Source organism: Pistacia vera, unplaced genomic scaffold (genome assembly GCF_008641045.1).
Source record: "Pistacia vera cultivar Batoury unplaced genomic scaffold, PisVer_v2 Contig927, whole genome shotgun sequence".
Classification (NCBI taxonomy): domain Eukaryota; kingdom Viridiplantae; phylum Streptophyta; class Magnoliopsida; order Sapindales; family Anacardiaceae; genus Pistacia; species Pistacia vera.
This window is the reverse complement of record NW_022196809.1, coordinates 197,026-220,779: the sequence shown is the minus strand read 5'-3', so window position 1 is coordinate 220,779 and position 23,754 is coordinate 197,026. Positions and strand designations below refer to the sequence as shown.

At 34.9% G+C, this 23,754-nt stretch overlaps 4 protein-coding genes across 6 annotated transcripts; 3 read left to right on the top strand and 1 right to left on the bottom strand.

Moving 5' to 3' along the window:
• The first annotated feature begins 608 nt into the window (after positions 1-608).
• LOC116120173 lies at positions 609-5,220 on the top strand. 3 transcript variants are annotated; one of them, XM_031406115.1, is made up of 8 exons: positions 609-888; positions 1,351-1,416; positions 2,237-2,323; positions 2,699-2,745; positions 3,199-3,256; positions 3,931-4,044; positions 4,375-4,449; positions 5,141-5,220. In XM_031406115.1, the coding sequence occupies exons 2-8, from the start codon at positions 1,362-1,364 to the stop codon at positions 5,203-5,205; spliced, it is 501 nt and encodes a 166-aa protein (XP_031261975.1). In that variant the 5' UTR covers positions 609-888; positions 1,351-1,361; the 3' UTR covers positions 5,206-5,220. The 3 variants fall into 3 exon arrangements, with proteins under 3 accessions (XP_031261975.1, XP_031261974.1, XP_031261973.1); XM_031406114.1 differs by having other exon boundaries at positions 1,312-1,416; XM_031406113.1 differs by having other exon boundaries at positions 1,306-1,416.
• A 1,138-nt stretch (positions 5,221-6,358) lies between these two features.
• LOC116120138 lies at positions 6,359-8,449 on the top strand. The gene is made up of 3 exons (XM_031406075.1): positions 6,359-6,772; positions 7,481-7,682; positions 8,214-8,449. The coding sequence occupies exons 1-3, from the start codon at positions 6,359-6,361 to the stop codon at positions 8,264-8,266; spliced, it is 669 nt and encodes a 222-aa protein (XP_031261935.1). The 3' UTR covers positions 8,267-8,449.
• A 3,348-nt stretch (positions 8,450-11,797) lies between these two features.
• LOC116120154 (tubby-like F-box protein 3) lies at positions 11,798-15,366 on the top strand. Its single transcript, XM_031406092.1, has 6 exons — positions 11,798-12,252; positions 13,165-13,252; positions 13,544-13,673; positions 13,759-13,938; positions 14,179-14,665; positions 15,211-15,366. Exons 1-5 carry the CDS (start codon positions 11,950-11,952, stop codon positions 14,648-14,650), a joined length of 1,173 nt encoding a protein of 390 aa, XP_031261952.1. The 5' UTR covers positions 11,798-11,949; the 3' UTR covers positions 14,651-14,665; positions 15,211-15,366.
• Positions 15,367-20,119: 4,753 nt separating this feature from the next.
• LOC116120160 (inactive beta-amylase 9-like) lies at positions 20,120-22,443 on the bottom strand. Its single transcript, XM_031406098.1, has 3 exons — positions 22,060-22,443; positions 21,227-21,709; positions 20,120-21,123 (listed from the first exon to the last, which is right to left on the bottom strand). Exons 1-3 carry the CDS (start codon positions 22,303-22,305, stop codon positions 20,248-20,250), a joined length of 1,605 nt encoding a protein of 534 aa, XP_031261958.1. The 5' UTR covers positions 22,306-22,443; the 3' UTR covers positions 20,120-20,247.
• Between the last annotated feature and the right edge of the window lie 1,311 nt (positions 22,444-23,754).

Sequence of the window (23,754 nt, the reverse complement as noted above, 5' to 3'; positions counted from 1 at the left end):
TGGGATGTTTTTAATATGCTATATATACATACTAAATTTAAAAACTCTCATATACAAAATGATGTAACATAATAATTGATTGACATATCTTTTTTTTCTCATTTGAGTGTTTATAAAATTGATATTATGTATCTATTCACTATTTTATATGACAAGATTGTATATATTGTATTATATTATTTTAAATTTGTCGGAAATGTTCAATATTATTGTGAAAGCGTAATTCATAAATACTTTGCATCCAGCGTTGTATATAACAAGATCAATATAGATTTTGTATGCTTTATAAATCGACATTATTGTAATTAATGCATGAGAAAACTTTGAATTTAGCTTTTGATTAGATCCATATAGATGAAAAACTTTTTGCCAAAGTTGAGCTAAAATTCGAATTAAGAAGAGGGCTACACTGCACTCTAATGGCACCGAAAATGTGGATGGACATAGTCTGGGCTTTTCATCTGGGCCGGAAAAAGGGTAATACTAAATACACCCCACTCATTTACTAATCACATTAACTTCTTAAAAGATTGAAAATACTCGATTATTATTGGCTGTACAAAATCTCCCCAGGCCCGCGTTAACTATTATCATTTATTTCAATCAGACAACTCCCGCAGAGAAGTTTCCATTTTGAGCATTAGCTTTGCCATTTGCCACCACCACTGCGAGGAGAAGAGGAGAAGAACGTACGACATCCAGATAAACTTAAACCATTACCCAAATACTCACTCTTTAGGTCTTCACTTTCCCCATTGTCTCTCTTCTTCTCGCATTCTCTCATATTTCAGACATCAACCGACCTTTTTTACCAATCGTCTTCGATTCTTCAATTTATCGACGTTTTATCGCGATTATACTGGTAGAAATATTAATTTATAGGTTAAGGTGAGTTTTTATTGTTTGATTTGGAGGAATTGGGCTTTGATTAATTAGGTTACGCGAGGTTATTTGACTAAATACATCGAAGAATGATTTTCATTTTCCTTTTTTGAAATGATTTGAATTGCGTTTTCATGAAATTACATTGTGTATCGTAAATGTACCTTGATTGTTCCTCTGTTAACCCTTACTTTTTGTCTTTTTGTTATATTTCGACCCCGATGTTCTTTACATGCAATTACGTAAGTTTTCTTGAGAAAAGAGAAATAAAATTGCGAAGTAGGTGGCTTACAAGTTAAGCTTGAGTGTATACAGCAGCGGGTTTTTAGTGGCTGTGCCAATCAAGTTCAGGCTGGTATCCTGATAGTTTATTAATGTGATAAGAGGAGTTGATTTTTTCTTTTTGGGCGGGGATGTTTTAAGGTACAGATACAAGGGTAGTTTTTGTCCCAATGGTATGCTCTGTAGGAAGTGGGAGAATGGCAGTAATGGCTAGACTTCTGGAAGTGGGTAGGTTCTCGCCGAATAGAGCAGGTAAGATGAACTCTTTGTTGTTTGTTTATGCTAGTTTGTTCGCTCCTATGAACATCTGTTTACCTATACATTAAAATTCTTGTACCGTTTCTGTTAAAAGAAAAATATTAAGAGACTATGATGAAACTTCATGATATGTGGTTATGGAAACAAAAGAAGAGAAACTGTGGGTCTAATGGTGTTTTGGGTGTTAATTTACACTTTCTACTCTGCGCTTAGTAGTTCAAGGAACACAAAGATTTGGTCCAAATGTACTGGTGGGATAAAGATAAACAAAATTGAACAAAATAATTTCTTTGTTCAATATGTAGAACCTATGGTGTGTTGGAAGTTGAAAGAACTTCCAGAGTACCAAAATTCATTAGATGAACTGCAAATGAATGTAAAGAACGGGGTTTGAGGTTCCTGTGTTTTGTTATGGTGTATTAGTTGTTTTTATTATGTACTTTTACCAGATTTACATGTCTCATCACCCTTGAGCCTTGTTCACAACACGCACACAAAGAGAAAAAAAAAGACTACAGCTTTAACTTTTCTATAACAAATAGTTTTTAACTTCTGACTTTTATGTTTCCTCAGTTGAGTGTCTACTTCATTTGCTTTTGGTTATTGCCTGTAAATGTATGTATAACTAAGAATTCATCATGATGAAATTTATACAAAACATAAAATGTTATATGTCAGAAATTTTGGGGATTTCTATGACATAGCATCTAGTTATCTTTAACTTCTTTAGCAGATTAAATTTGAAGTTTTTGTGGGTAAGTAACACTGAATTGGTTGCTTCACCTTTTTATTGACATTTCTCTGTCCTTGGCAGATGAGGTAACCCATCAGAAATTAGCTGCTCAAAACATTTACAGAGAATTACGTCAGGCAGATGAAGCTAATTTGCTTGATGAAGAAGGTGATTTCTTCATATGTGGACTAATTATTAATTTTTGGGTTGATTCAATTAAAGATTCTTCATATGTGGACTAATTATTAATTTTTGGGTTGATTCAATTAAAGATTCTCCTTTGAAATTATAAGGTACTGTATAGATCCATAGTGTAGTGTTGAATAAAAATGAGATGAAGGTTTTATTGCTGGGTTGGGACATTGTTATTATTGTTTTAAGCCTTTGTATTGTATCATACATCAAGTAGTTGGCTTTTTCCAACAACAAAAAAAAAAAAATAAGAACTTTGAAGTGTAGTCGCTTTCTTGAGAATTTTTTATTAAATATTTTATTTGGCTCGCATTTGGTTTCTTTTAACTGCTTGACAAATGACTTTTCCAGATATGCATGTCTTTGGTTTGAAACCTATGGCTGATTCTTTACATTTGGTAAGTGTTGTCATAATTTAAATTTGTCCTTTTTAATAACTCACTACTGTTTTCATGTTAATTATCTAAGTTTTGTCTTCTTGAATTTTTCCATTCATTTATTTATTTTTATGGATATAATATAAACATTTGAGCTTGGAAGCAGAATATCTGTTCCCATCTGCTTGTAAATAAAGGAGACACAGGCAACATTGCATTAGAAAGTCCTTTTATTTTCACACTGGAGTTTATATGGAAACTCTTCATAAGAGTATTTCTTGCTTTGTTCATTACCTCCTCCCTCTCTCTCTCTATCTCTCGTTTAATTTATTTTTATTTTCTTAAACCTTCAGGAAATTATTGATTTATGTGATCAATTGCAATCTTTGGTTTGGCCACTCATGCTATACATTTGCATTTACATCCAAATGTTGCTTTCACTTTGTTTATCTAATTGTTAACATTATCATGAAGGTATGTTGCAATGCTTGTAAGAAGCCAGTAAAAGCCAGTCAATATGCTGCTCATGCAGGTTTGCTCATGTTTTCTTAAGCTTTTGAACAGTTTGGTATGGTTTCATAATCTGCCGAAACACATCTGAGCTAATAAAAGACATGGTAAATGATTCTCTCATATTTTTTAATGGAAAGACTCAAGATCACAGTGATGTGATTCATTAATAATCTTAGCCTTCGTCATCCTGAGTGTTTTGGCTGCTAACAACACAAACTCGTTAGTATCAGCATTGACTGTATCATGTGAATTGGGAAATCAATTCCATAATTGTCAATTAGGACTTGGTTTCTAACCTAATATATAATAACTGGGAAAGAGCTTTCTTTTACATTTTTCATATGAGTCTCTTGGTCATTGTCCTACTAGGTCGACTTAAGTTATATTCTAAATGCACTTTCCTTCTCCTGGTTATCTGCTGAATTAAAAGCATTTCTATCTCATTTTAATATTCCCTGTTTCTCTGTAAACTGAACTATCACAAATCTTGGTGATCCATAAATAATGCAGGTGATTAGGATCCTGAAGGTGATTTTAACAAAATATATGCTTATTGATGGGAAAATTACTTGCCTGTTTCTGATTGTCTTGATGATTCACTGATTTTTTGTATTGGGGTTCCATGCTAGAACTCTTCCAGTGGAATGATGCTGTTGCTTCACTGAACTGTTTTTGTTTTCTTGATTTTTTCAGAACTTTGTAGGTCATTAAATGCTACAGGGGAACCTATGTTGGATGTTTATAGTGGTACAGGGAATAGGAAACCTCCAAGGAAGGAGAGGAAAAAGTTACTTACAGCTTATGCTAGTATCCTTTTTTCTTTTTTTCACCCTATAAGTATTTCTCTTGCAAGACTCATAGGCCATTTTACACACTGCACTTGTTGTTTAGAAAATTTCCTTTGTGGACCATTTTTTCCCATATTAAAATGATATGTTAACTTAATGTAGCTTAAAAAAATTGGTATGATACCGTCACATTTAGAACTAATCTCTCTCTCTCTCTCTCTCCCCTCCTTAATCTTTGAGTTTTGTATTTCATTCAAATTAAGTTCTTGTATTTTGGTTCTGCACAGATTAATTTTTTACTCAACTATTGGTTGATAATTTGAGAGTTCCTAACCTCTTTTAAACCAAGCTACACCGGTTGTGGAGCAAGAAAGGCCGGAGTCTATAGATGATGATTCTTCGTCTTTGTCCGTGGATGTAAAAAGTAAGTTTCTTGTCGACATGCAGGCATTCACATTGTGTATTTCCTGATGGATCAATGTGAATGTGACTCTGGCGAGTTTTCTCTGTCGTGTTCTTCTTGTAAAATCCTGCTGTGTCAATGCTTTTCCCCAAATAAACCTATATTAGGTCATCAAAGTTTCTATGACTTTTTTTTTTGGGGGGGGGGGGGGGGGTAAAACAGAAACAGTGGGGGGTTTTTGGCTGCAATTGTCACCTGTAGAATTTGATGGTAGCTAAATGTGTCCTCTGTTTCTGGTTGAGCAGATTATGATTTATGATTTATGAAACAAGAAAACAGAATCACTTTTGTGTAAAGGAAGCCAAAGCTTCACTCCTGGGTCGGATAATCGAACAAGTTTCTTCTCTCCTAGATGGTTTATATATACTTTATGTTCTTTGAAGTTGTTAACATCCAAGTTTTTCTTAAACATGATTGGTTTTATTTTCCCACTAATGTACTCATCATGTTGTAAAGCCAAATAGTTTGGACTGCGGCTTTGTTGAGTTTAGTTGAATTATCATCTTCTTTTCTTTTTCCCCATTTCCTTTTCCTTTCTTTTTCTTGATTTTGCTGACATACATGGGAATCCATCAGAGACAAGTGTTCATTTGAAGAAAGTCATAATTGCATTTGAATTTAGCTGATTTATTGTTTTCTACTATTTCCTTAGGAAATTCTGCTAGTGTAGATACAGCTTCTGTGATGGTTGCTTCAAGAGGTAGTCCTGAGATATAGATCACTCAGCCTGTGCGATGCCACCTCCAGCAAAACGCTCAAAAATGTATGCTCATTTCTATGAATTTGATTGTAGTTATATATGCATCTCAAGTACCTGAGAAGTTCTGTTTGGTTCTACCATATATTATGCCTAGTGTTCAATCTTATCCTTCAGTCCTTTTGATACACTATCTCGATATATGTTTATTAATGTACTGTAGCTTAATAAAACCTATTACCTATGTCTTGAATTTTCATTTTCTTTTTACTCGTTAACAAGGTCTGTGACCTCAATTCAGTAGTTTCTTTCAATCCCCTGATTCTTCTGTTAGATGGTGGTGGAGCTATTGAACCTAGACTCAATTTGTTGTCTTTGCTAGCAAAATAATTATTTTTCTGAAAAATTAGATGATAAAAAAAAAAATCTTTACTTAAATTTATGTTTTTGTTTGATTCTTGTAGGATAGCAGAGAGCACCTACCACTAGCGGGTGATCCAGAATCAGTTTATCGCATAACAAAAGTCACAAATGCTCAGGACCCTCATACCTGTAAGTCCAGACAAACTTTGTTATAGTCGTTCTGCTTTTTCTTTTTCAGCAAGGTTTCTCAAGTAACATTCGGATAGATGGTCAAATTTTCTTTCTCAATCAATTTATCATTATCATAATCTCTCAGTCACTTGGTTCTTCTTTTCCTGTGATTTGAGGCTTTTACCGATTTTCTTTGGAGCAATGTTGTGATATTCTTGTAAGTGCTGTACTGATGGGTCCTGAAAATGAAGTCTGAGAACAAACAGCTCATGGGTTATATGTGAGCACATCCCCTTTTTGTTGTGATTGACTAGAAACTTAGGTGTTCTTTCTCTAGGTCTTCCTTTCTTCTTTCTACAAGTCCATCTTGTCTGATCCAATTCCTACCAAAGGTACAATAATTAAGCATTTAAAAAAACTATATCATAATTTTGCTGAGAAAACATGGCCTAATTTATGTGAATCTTGAACTGTTTATTTCTATGATCAACCTCATTCATGTAGCTTTTGGTCACTAGCTATGATGATGCACTGTAATCTTTTGGGTGCCTCTAGTACACTGTTGAAGGCATCATATATGCTCATAATAAGCTTGTTTTCAGGTAAGGATTTTCCAAAACAACAAACCCTAGAAGTGAAATGCCTGATGATAATCTTGTAAAAGCCCTGGACAAGTCCATGAGCAGTGCATGCGGGTGCAAGGTAGTCTTAGAATACCATCAGTTAAGTTTTCATCAATTTCTTATCTATGATAATTTGGGAACTGTCTTGAACCTTCCTTTTTGTAATGCTCTCTTTTCCACAAAATTGGACAATGATTATTGCGATGGAAATAAATCAGATTTTCCAGTTCCTCTTGCCACCAAAATTATTACTCTCAAAGAAACAACCGTCTTAAGTGCACTTACTCATCTCTATCATGAGGCATCAAGTAAGGAACAGGGCAAAGATGTGGTGATCCCGCAAGCTCCGTGTCAAAGCACAGTGTCGTTACAGACTTTACCTCAAGGGGGCTCTTCACAAGAACAAGTGGGTGGCATGCTCAACAAGAAGGTTGACCAGTCCATTTTTAATTGAATGTGAAATTAATGCTGTTGTATGAGACTTACGGTCATGAATGAATGGAGTAGGGTTTTCTTTTATGGTCATTACTTAGATGTTGGAAAACGAATTTGAAGTGTAACTATTGAGCTTCATGCCTAACCTTAAAATTTTTATCCCCCTTTTCTACTCTCATCAGTTCTCACATCCTTCACTTTTTTACAAGGATAAAAAGGTTGTTTGTCTTGCCTGATTTTTAGACATTATTAAGTCAGTACTGACAGACGATCCTAGCATATATATGGCTTGGTTGGTTTTTTTTTTTTTGCACTTACTGGACTGCTGTTACTACAGTACTGATATCTTCATAAACCAGGTGATGTTATTGTAGTAATGCCATCTTTCGGGTTGATCTGTTAAACTTTTGAAAAAAAAGGGAAGAATGCTCTGTGCCTGATGTTCTTTGTGAGACACTACAATCTTGCATGAAACTACTGTATTCTTGTGTCACAATATTATGACAACGCAAGATGTAACAAAATGTATCAGCACAAGATGGCTACATCAGCTCTCATATTTTTGTTAAATGGTCACACTTCTTTTAAGTATCTGTTTATCTCATATATTTCTTACAACCAAGTCTTTTCAATGTGTTTTAGTTTACATGAATTAATTTTTGATGACTGAATGGCTTACTGCTGCTTGTTTCCTTGAAATCAGCTGGAGTCCTCTGTGCAGACACCTGATCAAATTCTTGCACAAAATTCAGAAGTATTATTGGGTAAGTCAGGAGGATGCCTGCCAGCCACCAACTTCTCCAATCAGTTTCAAGTTGATAATGTTATAAGGTCTCAGAACACTTCTGTTGGGTTGGCAAGAAGTAAATATCTCTCGAAGGCTTATCCTTTTGCAGGCAACTCAGGTAGTCTACTAATATGTTTTATTTTTGTCCAAATTTGGGGAGGTCATAAGCTAAATAAAATCGAACTTCAACCGCAACATGGTTTTTACATGATGTCACTGAATATCAATGCAACTATGCTCGTCTATCGATTAGTTAATACATATATATTATTTTAAATTTGAGTTGTTTGCACTTGGATTAATTCTAAGCTAATAAAATGAAATGTTAAGCTCAAGTGCACGGTTGGGTTGAACTACTTACGATGAGCTCTTTAAACTTAGTTAAGTGGCTTGCCGTCTTTCTGAATGAACACTGTGCATTGTATTTACAAGTGTAGTTAACTACAACCTTACCATTTTAATAAATCTTCTACTTTTGTATGACTTTCAACAGTGACAATAATATTGAGTAAAACAAATGATGAATCCCAGTGATATATTGCAGTATTTATTCCTTTTTATCTTGTTTCCTTGCCTTTAAGTTATTGGTTTAAAGTTTCTGAAGAAGTGAAATAAGTGATGCATATGCGTTTTGTCTCTGATTTTGTAGGAAAATTGCTGGGAAACATGCAGCAACCTAATGGTAGTGTACCTGTTGTATAGAAGTCCTGGTAGGATATTTTTTGCTTGGCAAAGGTGTAAGTAGCCCAATATATGAGATTAGGATCCATTTTTGAAATCAAGAAAGCAAATCATTACAAATGTTTATGCTTATTTTCTACGTTATACTCGACATCTTTCATCTGTTTATATTCAAGGGAAATAAAGAAAAGTATCTTTTAATCATATAGTAGTTTTGTGGTTGTTCTTGAATTAGAAAATCCAGACACTTTGAGAGTGTTGGGACAATTAGATTGCATTCAATTTTAGATTTTATTATCTACACTGCCATCAATTTTGGAATTTTTAGTAAGTAGGGTAGATGATGGTTTTAGTTGTGGTTTAGAATTAGTAAGGTATTGCACAGGTTTATGTTCTACATATATGTTTCCTTTCTTCTGTTTGTGTGGGTAAGGGTGCAGTTTAATTGGGTCACTACAGTAAGTTGCTGATAACGTCTACAGTCTGCAGAATTGCCTGTAATTTGAAAAAAAAAAAAAAAAAAAATGGTTCCAGAGCTTACAATTGATTATAAATGATATTTTGGAATGCGCAACTTGTGGGCATTGAAGGGTTTGGTGAGAGTGGGACTTGGTGCTCCAATTCAAGGAGAAATCAAGTATGAGTTTCAGAGGACATGACCCGGTAAGTTGGCACCAGCTAATTGCCAATTATGTAATTAGAAGTGGCATGGACTCAGTAGACTTTGACATCCTCTTTCTTTGCACTAAATGTTTTTGTTGAATTTCCGGCCCATTATATCATTAAATGCAGAAAATGGTGTATTTTTGTTTGAAAAAAAAAATACAAAATCTGCTACCCTTTATGTGGTGGCTTCACTTAATTGGATAGCACCTTGAAGATTTTTGAGTGAAAGGATGGACCCCGTCAACTGAGGACATGTCTTCTTGTTGGGACTTTAGAAATTGTTAGGTTAGTTCTCAATCAGGGCACATCGTGAGAGGATGTGCTGCAGAGTGGTGGAAGTAGAACTAGTGCAATGTCTAGATTTCCGTATTTATTTTTTCAATTGTAACATTGAACACAATCATTTAAAGCAATAGGATAAGAGTAATGGTAAGATGGATGGAGGGAATAGACCCACTTTTAGAGGCGGCTTTTATTATTAATGAAGATGAATTGAGCATTTTGTTCATGTGATAAATAATAATGGGTGTGCGTTTTAGACAGATGTGAAAGAACCAGACATTCACAATGACACATACTGGTCTCGTCTCTATCGACTACTAGGCAGTAGGCACTATTATCAATGATTCCATACCTCACAAAATATCCTTCTTTTTCTAACTCACATTGTGTGTAAAACACTAAAGAAAGGTCAGTTCCTCGTTCCAGGCCCACGTCGAGAAAGTGACCAAGAATCCTATGTTTGTCTTTTGAGTGGCACTTCTTCTCTTCTTGTATAATATTTTATTAGTCTTAGCACTTTATGAATATCACATAAATCTGTTCCCTGTTTCATTCATTTATCTGAAGAATGATTTTCATCTTATTATATAAAAAAATAATAATGAGATGAAACTTAGTAATTGGTGCAGTCAACAGCAGATATGACTTGAATCCGATACTCTATATTTTGTCCACGTTTTTTTTTTCTGTTTTTTTTTTTTAACTTTTTTTTATGATCCCAATATTTTAGGGTCCCTTTTTTTTTTTTTTTTAATTATTTTGAATAAAATTTTAGAAATAATATTGGGTAATTGAATAGGAGAGTATTACGAGGTAAAATTTATAAAAAAAAAACCCCATACGTTTGCTAATTTAACTAAACACTTCAATATATAAAATTTTTATAAAATGACAAAAACACCCCCACCACTCACAGTGTCAGATTCCAGCCACTACCACCGGAATTTGGTCGAAAAATTGTGTAACGACACATACCGGTTGGATTTGGTGGGTATTGCGTCGATATGGCCAGAAAAGGCCAGATCTACGGCCAAATGTGGCGGTTGACGGCCGCAAAAGTCTACGACGGCCAGATCGGTGAATTACTGGCCAGTTTCGGTCGTGGTATAGGCCGTTGTGACAGATTCTAGCTACCACCGATGGTGGTTGTTAGAATCTGGCAAGTATGGGTCGGTGGGGGTGTTTTTGTTAATTTTTAAATTTTTTTGGGGTATTTAATGAAATTAATAAACTTAAAGAGTTTAAAAATAATTAAAAAAAATATAGTAATATTTCTCAAATAATGTGTCAAACAATATTTGGGGAATAGAATTAGGAATATAGGTAGAAATATGTAACCAAACTAACCCTGAGTTAATTTATGCGTATTTTAACTAATTTTTTAATATTTTAAAATTATGGTCAAGTAAAATTTTTAGTAACTATTCCGAAGAGTTTATTTTTCTTTGCTTAGTTACATTATATTTTTGTCTTATATAAAATTCATACATTTATATGAAAACAGAAAAACCTAATTGAACTAGAATTAAATTAGCAATGTAATTGTGGTAATGATGGGTATAAGAAATTAGTGTTGGCAAAGTCGTTGAATTAATTTGAATCGTGCAAATAATGGTGAATGTTTAACACAATGAATTTCTGTGTGAAATAAAAATGTCACCATTCTTCAACGCCCCCATTAAACTATGTATTAAAATAATTAATACATGTTAAACGGACAAAGAAGTTGAGAGATAGATTATGTACCGCAAACTAAGGATCCGGTTAGGGAGGATCTTCGAGGTCTCAGCCCATGGACTGAGACTCTGAGATTCATAATTCATGGAAAAACCTTAAGACAAGGGTACAATTAATTAACTAATTAACATTATTGAAGTTAAGTGGGGTCCACTTTCTTATTCACTATCTCCGTCAAACCCAACGCCGAGGACAAGGACTGAGTTATTATGTTAGGCTTTTTTTTTTTTTTTTTAATAAAATGTTTAAATTAATTTATATATATCTTAACTAATATTTTAGAGTTTTTAAATCGAGGGTAGAGTGAATCTTTTGGATGATCATTCTTATTGATAACTTAATTGGGTTGAGCCATTTAGTAGTCATTGATGTGTACTTACTAGCCCTACCAACCATTTTATTATAAATTATTTATTTTTTATTTATAAAAAAAAAAAAAAGCTTATAATTCAAGTTATTTAAAGGGATTTAATTTATTGAGGCGAAGGGTGTTAGGTATTATTGCTACTGATAATGACAAAGCACATAAATGCTAAACCTATTTTTTTATTATCAATTAAATCCTATTGGATTTTCATCTAAACTCTATACACTAATATTTTTGTGATTCGTTGAATTTATCTCATTAATTAATTATTCCACTTATAGAATTTTTTTTTTTTAAATACAATTGACAAAAAAGAGGGGAAAATATTTTGCAGCTTTGTCGATGAGGACATATTGACTGCTACGGGTTAGATATTATCCAAGTCATCACAAACAATATTTAATTTTTAGATTATTCATAAAAATAAAAAAATAAAAAATAAAATCAACAGAAAAAGTCCATAAATAAAAAAATTCCAAAAAAGGAAAATACAGAAAATAAATAAAACTCTCTGTTCGCTCCTCACTCTTCACTTACACAAAAACAACCACCAGCCAGCCACCCACCAACAGCAAACCTTTCTCTCTTCTCTCAACCCAAAAGAAAAAAGATAAATAATAAATAAAAAAGACAACTTTATTCTGTGACGTGCATGATAATTAAGAATATAATTCAAGAAGCTATGTGGCCGCGGTCGCACCGCGTCGTCAGGGACGGCGTCGACGACGACGCCGACGGTGGTGGCGGTTCCAGCTCCTGCTGCTGGGCCAACCTGCCACAGGAGCTCCTCAGAGAGATTCTCCTTAAGATTGAGGCGTCGGAGAGCGCGTGGCCTCCTCGGAGGAGTGTGGTCGCGTGTGCCGGAGTTTGTACCGGTTGGAGACAGATCACTAAAGAGATTGTTAAAGTCCCTGAACTTTCCGGTTATTTGACTTTCCCCATCTCCGTTAAACAGGTATTGTTATAATTTTGATTATCGTGTTTTTATTTTATTTTTTGTTAGCTTATCATCAAATGCTTTATTTTTATTTCCTGGGTTTTAATTGGTGAATTCAATAAGTTTCGTATTCTTTTGGTTGTTAATTTTATATAAGAATTTTTTCTTTTAATATAAAAAATTTGGTAAATATTTAAGCTTTCTATTGCTATGTTTAGACCTGCTGAAAGTGCAATACAAGAATTTCAATTTCTTTTTTCTGGTTATATGAATTAATACCTCATGCAGATAATTTTTTCTTTCTTTTTTTTTTGGTTGGGTGAGGATTTAAGATTTGTGATGCATAAAAATTGGGCGGTTGAATATCTCAAATAAATTGCTTCGAAATTCTTTATATTGGTGTTTTTAACGTATGTGCCTACCTACATAGTGGAAAGTGGGAACCATGTTTGTTTCAAGGCAGTTCTAATTGAGTTTTAAATCATTTCGTGTCTCAATTGTGAAACTTAGTGGTGATTTACTAAGATTAACTTGGGACCACGCTTTAGATTCCGACAATCTATCAATCATTCTGCGCTTGATGTAGAAACTCTATGGTAAGCTTCTATTTGACAGTAGTGCAAGCGGACCACTTTTAGCTTTATCATGTATGTCCACTTGATCATTAGCTTCTACTTTTAGCGGAGTGTAGTTAGTTCTGTTTCTTGGGGGGTTAAATGCCTATTCTTATTTTAGCTTTAATTGACGTGCAATGTAGTATCCTTGATCAGTGGTTTACTATTTAAAACTGGTTGAGGGTTATGAAACTTTTGATATATTGGCTACTGTTCTGATGATTTTTTGAGTTTGGAGTTTCGTGATCATCTTGTTTTTCCTGCTTGTAGAATATTCTGTCATGCATTTTGAAATTTGTGTGGTTACATTTTGCAGCCTGGACCAAGGGATTTTCTCCTTCAGTGCTTTATAAAACGCAACCGGTCCACCCAAACATATCACCTTTACCTTAGTTTAACGAATGGTGAGCATTTGATGTCTGAAATATTGATCTCTAAGTACTGCAATATGTACATTTTAAGCTTGTAATAAGCTACATGTAGTTGGAATTACTGTCTTTTGGTAAACCTCTTTTAAAAAATAAATAATAAATAAATAAAAAAGGCAAAGACAAGATTTGGGTATGTCCTGGGATATCTATTTTTGTTGGATCGTTCTTCTCAGTTGCTGATTAAATAAATATGATATAACCTGTTTCTTGTTATTCTGTTTCTGAGTGTGTTTTAACTTTTTGATCATCTTGTCTCTATGGCAGCACTAGCTGATGATGGAAAGTTTCTCCTTGCTGCCCGCAAGTGCAGACGCCCCACCTGCACTGATTATATCATCTCTCTGCATGCTGATGATATGTCAAAAGGGAGCAACACTTATATTGGGAAACTGAGGTGTGCTATAACTGAAATATGTTTTGACCAATGCTTTTTGGGTTATTTCATGGTCTCAAATTTTGATATTTTTCTTTTTGGCTAGATCAAACTTCTTAGGAACCAAGTTTATAGTTTACGATGGGCAACCTCCTCACGCTGGAGCCAAGATGACAAGAAGTCGCTCCACTAGACTAGTGAATTTGAAACAAGTTTCTCCGAGGGTCCCACATGGCAACTATCCAGTTGCTCACATCTCATATGAATTGAATGTGTTAGGTTCTAGGTAAGCATTTAGTTTAGGCAACTTTTAATTTGCCTCTTATGAAGAAAAAAAAAAAAAATATTTACGCATGCAGGTTTTAATTTACTTACATCTTATTGCTCTGCAAGGACACAATTAAACTACTACTACATGAAATTTGTGTATAGAAACTAGCCAGGTTTATAAAATTAAAAGCTATTTTGTGAACTTCTTTATGCATTTTAATCAATGCTTAAATTTTTTTCATGATATGACAATCAGGGGTCCTAGGAGAATGCTCTGTAATATGGATGCCATTTCTGCTTCTTCTATTGGACCTTTAGGAGTAGCCCCAACGCAGACAGAGTTTTCTCCCAGCAATGTGGATTCCTTCCCATCAATCCCATTTTTCCGGTCGAAATCAAACCGCTTGGAGAAGTTCTTATCTGGACCTTTGACCAGTCAGAAAGAGGTACCACTGGTGTTAAAAAATAAGGCTCCCAGGTGGCATGAGCAGCTCCAGTGTTGGTGCTTGAATTTCCATGGAAGAGTAACAGTTGCTTCAGTGAAAAACTTTCAGCTGGTAGCTTCTCCTGAAAATGGACCAGCACGGCCAGAACATGAGAAAATCATCCTGCAGTTTGGAAAAGTGGGGAAGGATTTATTTACAATGGATTATCGATACCCGATATCTGCATTTCAAGCATTTGCAATCTGCCTAAGCAGTTTTGACACTAAGATTGCTTGTGAATGACACATGGTCATACAGGTTTGAACTTTAACTCATTTGAAAATACATTGCGTACACAGACATATAGTAGAATCTGTTCACACAGTAATAGATGTGCATGTTCCGTATTGTTTTCCAAATGTCGGGAGGTACTTTTTGATTGAAAGATTGCTTTATATCTAACAATTTTGGATTGTCTGCCAATTTGTCTCGTTGATGCATCAACCATGGGTGTGGAGGACATGCTTAAAATTGTGAAGTGATCATAAAACATTTATCAGCAAAACCATTCTTTAAATATTGTTTTAAACATCTTATTCCCTGATTGAACAATTTAGATGTAAGATTTGGTACCTGATTGATTTTCTCAGATATGATCAATCTGGGTTGATCACATATAGATTTGCAATAAACTAATTGATTGAATACGTATGAATGGAGTTATGGAATCTCTCTTCCATAATTAAGTTATTCACTTCCAGCTTAAAATTTCATCATTTGTATAGCTTGGTTTCCTGTTCAACTGTCTGATATGCAAAGATTGAGAATGAGTTGACCAACCAAGTTGATTTCCTATTGTCCAGATGAGTATGACAAACAATATTTTCTCCTTTGGTTATGGAGCAGCAAGTTTGGAGGTTCCATTGCAAGTTGCATTACAATAAGATTGTTGTGGGGAGATTCTGATACTAGGCTGCATAAAGGAGATAGATGCAAAGAAGATGCCTATTCTTTCAAGGTTCCGATGACTTGGCTTGAAATTTTAGCTATGATCAGATTGTGAGAAGGCATATTGATCTTGTTGGAAGACGAGGACATTTGGACCTTAGTCATCTGTCATCCTCTGTATATTATATTTATTTTGATTGTGTACATAGTTTCAATGTTCAAGGTAAAAATGGCTTGGCTCTCGCTTGTTTGCTATTTGATCCCTCATTTAATTTCGATGAGCACTGAAATGCCAGTTTAATCTTAATCTATGTTTTTGGTTTCAACACCATGAAAATTCTTCATTGCATCTCATATATGGTAAAAGCAAACATTTCTGCGTTTGCAAAATTAATCTCTGTACATTTGTTGATGTAAGTTGCTGATCTTCGGGCTGCCGCCAAATTTGCTTCTCTGAAAATATATAACTGTGGAATAACTCAAGATTAAATAGGATTTATGATTTTTTTCCTTTCACATTTCTCGTTAAAGCAATGTTTTAAAACCTGCCGGTTCGGCCAGTTTAACCGGTTCAACCGGGACCTAGAAGCTTAAACGGGCCAAGTTTATATTTTTTATATTCACCAAAAACCTTAGGATTTGGGAGGATGATTGGCGAATAATTGACGGTCGGGATGTTAGGGTTTTTGAAGAGAAAGTGTCGGTAAATGCAATAGTAGTGAGGGAGTTGATTTCCGGTGACTAGGGATGGGAAAAAAAAAGCCTGAAAACTGAACCAAACAGAAAATTCAGTTTTTCAAAAAATCGATTCGATTTCGGTTTGGAAAGATCCATAAACCGATTATTCTCTTCCTTTTTCATTTCCTCTTCTTCTCGGGTTCTCCGCCACTTTTCTCTTCCTTTTCATCTTCTTCTCCTCCATTTCTTCTTCTCCACTTTTCATCCGCCACTTTTCTCTTCCTTTTTCATCCTCTTCTCCTTCATTTCTTCTTCTACACTTTTTAGTTTTTACCCTTTTTTTGGTCTTTTTGATAGGGTACTTTCATAGAAAAATCTGATGTGTGCTCATTTGGTGTAGTGTTGTTTGAAATATTGTGTATTAGATCACCTGCACTTTGAGCGCTAGATAGGAAGCAAGCAAGTTTGGCTATTTGGCTATAATGATTTATTATGAGGTCTGTCATTCTGATTATCATATGGTCAAAAATGACAATGGATTTTCATCCTATCCTATTGTTCCTTCCTGGTTATGCTAAATTAATCCCTTCTCATATTTTCCTTCTAAAATCATTGCCCAATTTAATATATTAATTATTCTGCTATAAAATTACAAGCATGAGATAGTGGGAGACTGGGAGTGGTGACCCAAGTCGGAAGCAAGGTGAAAAAATATAAAATTGGTAAATAAATGACAAAACCGGTTAACCGGTGAACCTAACTGAATTTTTGGTTCGGTTTATAATCGGTTTAATTAAATAACCGGTTTGGTTTTGGTTCAAGTTTTTTTTAACTGAAAAATTGGTTCGGTTTAGAAATTGTCCTATCTGGTTCGGTTAACCAGATATTCCCACCCTTACTGGTGAGTAAATCGACTGAAAATTGAACAAAATGGCAGCGGCAACAATCGACTTTTACTGGCGATTAACGATGCTAACGGGGGTGGGGTGAGGTGAGTTTTGGTTGAGAGGAAGAGGGGAGTAATTTTTGGGTGATGGGGAGGGTTGTCGATGCCGGCGTCGATGAGGTCTGGCCTGAAATGCCGACGCTGGCGTCGATAAGATTTGGCCAAAATCGAACCTATTTCGGCTAGATCTTGGGTATATTTTAAGGGGAATGGGCTCAGGGGATGATTGGGGTTGCATCTGGGGTGTCGTCGTCGCCAACCAGTTGTCGGCCGATTTGTATTTGGGGTGTGTTTGCTAAATTTCAAACATATAGGGCTTTAAGGGTAGTTTTTAGGGGTGTATTTACCAAATTTTGAAAGTTTTTGTTAACCGGTTTAACCGCCGGTTAAACCGGTCAACTTGGGACCCGACAATTTTATCAGGTTTCACCCCGGGTTGGGTTTTAAAACATTGCATTAAACTATTGCAAATTGGCGTTTCCTGTTGCCGCGAGAGCATTGCTGGTGCATAAGTTTCAGTTAATTGAGGTAAAATTAAAAATGTGTTACACACTAAATATCACGTCCTTCTTTTGGTATTAGTCAAATAATTCCAACTAATGCACGTGTAATCCATCCATTTCAACTACTTGTTTCTTTTAATCAAGATCAATTGGAGATTTAAATTAAGCAAAGTAGGTCGGTTCCATTGGATTACGTACGCTAAAGCAATGTATATTTTTTCTCTTAATTACTAACATTAATTTAAGAAAAATCTCACATTAATCGTTTAGTTTAATTAGATATAGAAAGAGTTCATGGTCCCAAATAATATTTTGTGTTGGTATCACATTGTTACAGGATTCTTTTGGTTTTTTCCTACATGTGCTCAGGCTTATGGGAAAGGGAGAGATGAATCAAATATTTCTTCTTCATACTGTTTGATAATTGACTCCACCTTGGACTGGACTTGAGAAATTGCACTGAAATTTCCATCTAGAAAAAACTGGCATCTCATTATTTGTCAAAACAATCAGATTAGTTTAAACTTTAAACAGGTCTGACCCACACCCACTTTCAATGTTGGAGAAGGAAAGGCAAAGAGATGAGATGATTTCATTTGGTATTGGACTAAATACCAAAAGAAGCAAAGCTTTTTCACACTAACTCAATTATAATTTTATCTTTAATTACACATCACATCAATCATATCTAATCTATTCTTTAATATGATCCATAAAACACATTGCTTCGTATAGTCGTATGGAGTTGTTGAATCCAGGTCCATTTTGGAGGCTAATGTTTTTAATTAAGTTCTCTCATTAATAAACTTCCACCTGGCTTCATCCACGACAAGCATTCACTTCCTGATAAGTTTAATGAGCAGATATACACACAACATTTTGAGGATTATCTTTTCTTTTCGTTTTTTCATAATGGCCTGTAGAAATGAAGGTAAGTTTATGGATTCTGGCCCTAGTTTGTGGGCAGAAACCATTTGTAAAGAAACTAGCAAATTACATCTCCTAAGGTAAATCCGTCTAACCCGATAAGATCTAATATCACGCAAGTTAAATCAGTAAATCCATCATGCTAGGCGGAATCAGTCACCACTCAAGCCTTTGACCCAATGAGACCAAGCATCACTCGGACCGACACAATCATATCATGTCTAACGATATCTATCTCGTTTGGGCCTTCAACCCACTTGGGTCGGCAAATCAAATCTTATGTAGCGATATCTGCCTCGCTCAGGTCTTCGACCCACTTAGGCCTGCAAATGATCAATCATACGCATGCGTAGAATCAAATCAATATCATGAGGGGGATGGGTACTACGTAGGGTGGTTTGAAAATCACTAACAACTCATACATATTCTCAAAACATTTTTCTCATAAAATATAATAATTTCACATCATCTCATGTAACTTGAAAATATAATTGCAAGTTCTCAAATGTTTCAAATCTAACAATTTCAACCCATTTTCATTTCTTTTCAAACTATTGCCCAGAAGCATCAAAATTTCATCTTTCTCATGTCAATCAACAATTTCCAATAATAACATTGCAATAAAGCTCATTTCTGTAAGGAAATCAAACATTTTAGGCAATTTTAAAACAATAAACAAGTATGAATAAACATTTAGAGTAATTTTTATTAAAATGAAAGTTAGGGTTTTAGATTTTTTTTTTTTTTTTCCACTCACCATTTTGGAGCTCGACCCTTAAGCCGAAAAAGATTGAAATCCTCTAACAATGCCCCCGCTTGCCTACCCATATACAAAATCCAATAAATTCTCCATACATAAGTCCCCCTAACGTAACACCTCAATATTAAAATCATTGGACACTTCACACACCAAAAGATTAACCTAACTTCTTCTTGAACAAAACTGTCTCATAACCGAACATCGGTCGCTCTTGGATTTTTCATAAAAAATCCATTCATCAATTTAAGCCATAATTTTAATGGGGGATTCTAGAGACACATAAGTTGTTCCCATAATTTTCTCTAAGTCATTCTAGAATCAATAACTATTTAAAACACAATTTTCTTTCAACTCATTCAAATCTGCAACTGTTTCCAGAATTGAGGTTACTGACTTTTAAAATTCATAACAATTCAGCCCTTAATCTAAATCTCATGAAACTCTCCAGAATTATATTAGACATATATAGGATTCACCAGAATTTAAAATCATATAATTTGGATAAGAATAGATGCATCAAATCATTTTTCAAAATTACGTGTTCTGCAGGAAACGAAAATTCCAGAATTCACACGGCAACTTCAAAAATCCATATAAAATTCAATTCTTCGAGTTTTTGAGTGAAATAAATTTCTAAACAGTCCTCAAGAAGTCTACAACAACATATCCAAAATTCAGCTTAAAAAAACCCAAAACATACAAACAATTTTCGGAATTCCATACAGTGATCTTTTATATCAAAATCACATTTTTAACCAAAGTTTGTTTAGGAAACACATATGTGCTCAATCCACATAACATTATTGAACTCAATCTTCCCATTTTAGTGTAATCTCATGTCCTTACACTCAATTATAATCAACACAAACCTCATGAACTAAAACTCATCAAAGAGGGAAACAGCCATATATTTCACTGCAACATAAGACGCCAATTTACAGTACTTTAACGAGAAATGTGAAGGAAGAACTTTGAGGACAATTTCACCATATGTATTTTACAATTTATGGTTTTTTTTTTTTTTTTTTTTGGGTTTCAATAAAAAAAACAGAAGTCCCCAGTCCTCTTTGGTATCCTCCTGCCCAATACAATCTTCTCACGTACAATAACATTATATTTACATCAATGTAAACCAAACCTAAGCTGTTTGTACTTGGATGCTTATCTCTGAATTCATATGTGAGGATTCTGTGATTTCTTCCTCTTCTGCTAAATCGTCTGAATCCAATCCAGGTTGATTAAGGTTCCTAACAAACTGAGTAAATGAAGGGAAATGATCCGGTGAAAAGAATGAAGCTCCCATTCTCTGATACGTGAACAAGTTTACCACATTCTTCTCACCCAACAAATTTTTCTTTATCTGATCAAAACCAGCAGGAGCTTCTGAGATTGATGAGTTCTGCCCAGAAATCTCAACCCCGTAGTGTATGCAAGCTGCTTTGATTTGTCCAAGTAATAATTCGGGGCTTGAGGACTCATGATTCTGGCTATGATCTGAAAGATCCAATCCTGGCAATATCATTTTGCACGAATTCTTCATGAACATCTCAGCAACTGCTGCATAACCTTCTTTGTTGATTGTGTTATAGAACCCAGCTGTCAATTCAGAAGCATGGGACCGAGTTTTGTACCAGTAGTGCATGAGTGGGACTTTGCCATGAACATTCACTCCGTTATCCCTGAAAGCCGAAGAGGCTAGGGAGAGAAGGCGATCCCCATGAGATATCAACTGGCTTGAGTACCAGGAAAGGAAGAAGTCGCCATAAGGAGACTCCCAAGATCCGCCATGATCCTTGAAGAAAGTGTTTACGTTAGGTGATTGATCATGATTGGGCACATCATGAGGACCACCAAGTCCCCATAAAGGATTTCCAGTTGCTTCAGCATGTTGTTTAAGAAGTCTAAGCATGTTCTCATCGTAACAAAGGAACTCTCCAACTCCTGGGGTTTTGCTTTTGCCTTGATGAGATGGATATCGAAGCTCACCATCTGGTCCTAGACCCATTGAGATGCCCTGCAATGTACCAAGATTCAACGCCAATTATCATCAGTATCCTGTAAAAGATTCAAGACTCTGGTTGCTTGTACTAAGAAGAAATTGAAACCAAGCTTCATACCGTGATTGTGGAACCCATGAAAGGCATGAATGCAGACTTAAAGCTCTCACAAAATTCTTGGTAAACTTGAACTGGAGTCTTCCCATCAAGAACTGGAAGATCATCGATAGCCAGTGACAGGCAGTCTTTATAATGCTGTCCTGTCCGATCTTTATAAAAGATGCTAGGTTGGGATTCACTAATCTTGGATACCCACTCTGGAAGTGGAATTTTCGGCTGCTTGGAAGCATGGAAACAGAGTGAAACATGAAGCTTCAGAGCGGCTTTCTGAACCATCTCGGCGACAGAAAGGTAGCTTGACCATTCATACTTCCCCCTGGCTTCCTTTTCCACTACTCCCCACCACAGCGGTAGCTCAACACCCTCCACTCCCAAGAGTTTCAAAGCTTTTAGCCCAGCCGCTATCGCTCTCTCATGGTTCACTCCGTTGCAGCTAGAAACAGTATCCAACGGCAGCCCAACGAACAATTTTACACCATCAGACTGGAGGATAAATACACCAAGTTAAAATCCGCTAACTCATAAAAGAACTCTCAGTTAACTCAACAATTATTTCAGTTTCCTTGTCAAGTGAAATATGAAATATATAATTTTCAGAATTTATGCTTGATCCACCTCGATACTAACTGAAATTGGCTTATTGTGTACAAAGATTGAAAACTCATTCCACAATTTACAACTTTTTTGTAAAATCTGGACACAACCCAGCTCAAGGAACTGCTTAATAAACAAGTTTAGCATATCTAACATTAAAAAAACATACAAATTTTCACTAAAACAAATAAATTTACTTAATTTCGAAACAAAAAATGAAATTTCAAAGGAAAACATACCGATTTGCTTTTAGTAGCAGAAAGACGATCGGATCGGACAAGGGGTTGAGAATGAACAGCTTTTGAAGTAAATCGAAGCTGAGCTTTTCTCCACCTCGAACCTTGACCCACCAAACAAACACCACTGTTTCTCCTAGAAAATATTAACTTATCATTTTTGGGAACACAACAGAACCTCAACTTTCTGTAGGCTAATTCTGTCCTGACCATATTTCCCTGAGAATTACCCATCACAGACACCTCCATGGTCGGAAAATATTTGATTTTTTATTAAAAAAAAAAAATCTTAAATAATTCCCAGGAAAATATTTCCCAATAACCAGATAAAAAGAAGCCGAACCGCTTCACATAAGAAAAGAGAAACAGAAATAGAATGAAAGGCAGATCGCACCAATGAGGAGATTATTATTATTGAGGAACGAAGGAGACGATTCCTCGTTTATATAGAAACTTGGGAACGGGATTTCATGTGTACACGTNGAATAATGCAAATTTCCTTAATTCCTTCCTAACAACTGACAGTCGTATTCGGATCCAGCAGATAAAAGAATTTTATTTATTTACATTTAAAATATAAAAATTTATTATCATGAAAATTAATAAATATTATAGTTAATTATTATATTTTTATATCATTTAATATGCATGATATTGAAAAGTATTATAATATAAATAAAGACAAGTTGGAAAACACTTCTTATAACTTTCTCTCACAAACACGATGTGATTGCTCGCGTTTGATCAGACGAGACTCATTACTAGGCAAATAAAACCTATTACAAACTGACTAATTGCAAGCTGACACCGTCTTTGTGAGAAAAAATCAGGTTATGCGATTATGCAAAAGAACCTAATTTTCCTATAATCATAAATATTTGGATAAAGTTGAGCCCCTAAATTTCGAATCAACCCTCAGATTTTTCTCTTTTTAACAAAAATGAGAAACAAAGGCAATTTTCCCACGTCTCCGTTCACTTTAGGGTCCCGAAGAATTAGTTGAGGTACGCTCAAATTAACCTGAACACTCCCGATCACCCAAAAAAAAAATTAAAAAAAGCACTTTTCCCATAAAGCATTCGGCCTGGTATTCTTGTAGAAATCACCCCAATGCCAATGAATTTTAAAGAGGTTAGGGTAGCCACCAATGAAACCTAAAGCACATTTCTTCCCTTTCTATTATAAACCAACTTCTCATAGAAATTGTATCAGGACTCAAGACAAGCAAGAATACCAGAATCAGGGTTGACAATAATATCACTATTTTTACTCAGCATCATCTTTTAGCCAAGAGCCTTTGATATATCAAATTATGAATTTACAGGGTTTTGAACAAAGGAAAGTTTTCCATAAATTCGCAAGTAATAAAATCTTTAATACCCGAAGAGAACAAAAATAGTTGCAACATTCAGCTCCTTATCTTTGTACATGGGATCCCTGTAATTCATAAGGACCATGTGCTGCTGCTCCAGATACGTATTGAGGAGCAAGATCAGCTCCACCTTGAACCTGAAAATAAAACTTCAACATTAATAATTGGTTTGACAGACCGTCTATTGTCTGGAACTTGTGGGGAATAAGATTACAAGGAGTTCTACGATATAAGACTTTTGAAGTGTTTTAGTATTTAGAACACAAAAACATTTTATATGAGATATATTTAAGAGTTTCAGTAAATAAGTGTGTAACAGTGATTAA

What these genes read in the sequence shown, in the direction of transcription:
- LOC116120173 (XM_031406114.1), top strand. Translation starts at nt 1,335, where the DNA reads ATGGTATGCTCTGTAGGAAGTGGGAGAATGGCAGTAATGGCTAGACTT. An exon ending in TGGCTGATTCTTTACATTTG is followed by an intron (nt 2,746 to 3,198) that starts GTAAGTGTTGTC and finishes ATTATCATGAAG; the next exon opens with GTATGTTGCAATGCTTGTAA. An exon ending in TCAATATGCTGCTCATGCAG is followed by an intron (nt 3,257 to 3,930) that starts GTTTGCTCATGT and finishes TGATTTTTTCAG; the next exon opens with AACTTTGTAGGTCATTAAAT.
- LOC116120138 (XM_031406075.1), top strand. Translation starts at nt 6,359, where the DNA reads ATGCCTGATGATAATCTTGTAAAAGCCCTGGACAAGTCCATGAGCAGT. An exon ending in GTGGCATGCTCAACAAGAAG is followed by an intron (nt 6,773 to 7,480) that starts GTTGACCAGTCC and finishes CCTTGAAATCAG; the next exon opens with CTGGAGTCCTCTGTGCAGAC. An exon ending in TCCTTTTGCAGGCAACTCAG is followed by an intron (nt 7,683 to 8,213) that starts GTAGTCTACTAA and finishes CTGATTTTGTAG; the next exon opens with GAAAATTGCTGGGAAACATG.
- LOC116120154 (XM_031406092.1), top strand. Translation starts at nt 11,950, where the DNA reads ATGATAATTAAGAATATAATTCAAGAAGCTATGTGGCCGCGGTCGCAC. An exon ending in TCCCCATCTCCGTTAAACAG is followed by an intron (nt 12,253 to 13,164) that starts GTATTGTTATAA and finishes TACATTTTGCAG; the next exon opens with CCTGGACCAAGGGATTTTCT. An exon ending in ACTTATATTGGGAAACTGAG is followed by an intron (nt 13,674 to 13,758) that starts GTGTGCTATAAC and finishes CTTTTTGGCTAG; the next exon opens with ATCAAACTTCTTAGGAACCA.
- LOC116120160 (XM_031406098.1), bottom strand. Translation starts at nt 22,305, where the DNA reads ATGGAGGTGTCTGTGATGGGTAATTCTCAGGGAAATATGGTCAGGACA. An exon ending in CTGCTACTAAAAGCAAATCG is followed by an intron (nt 21,710 to 22,059) that starts GTATGTTTTCCT and finishes TTTATCCTCCAG; the next exon opens with TCTGATGGTGTAAAATTGTT. An exon ending in TCATGGGTTCCACAATCACG is followed by an intron (nt 21,124 to 21,226) that starts GTATGAAGCTTG and finishes GGTACATTGCAG; the next exon opens with GGCATCTCAATGGGTCTAGG.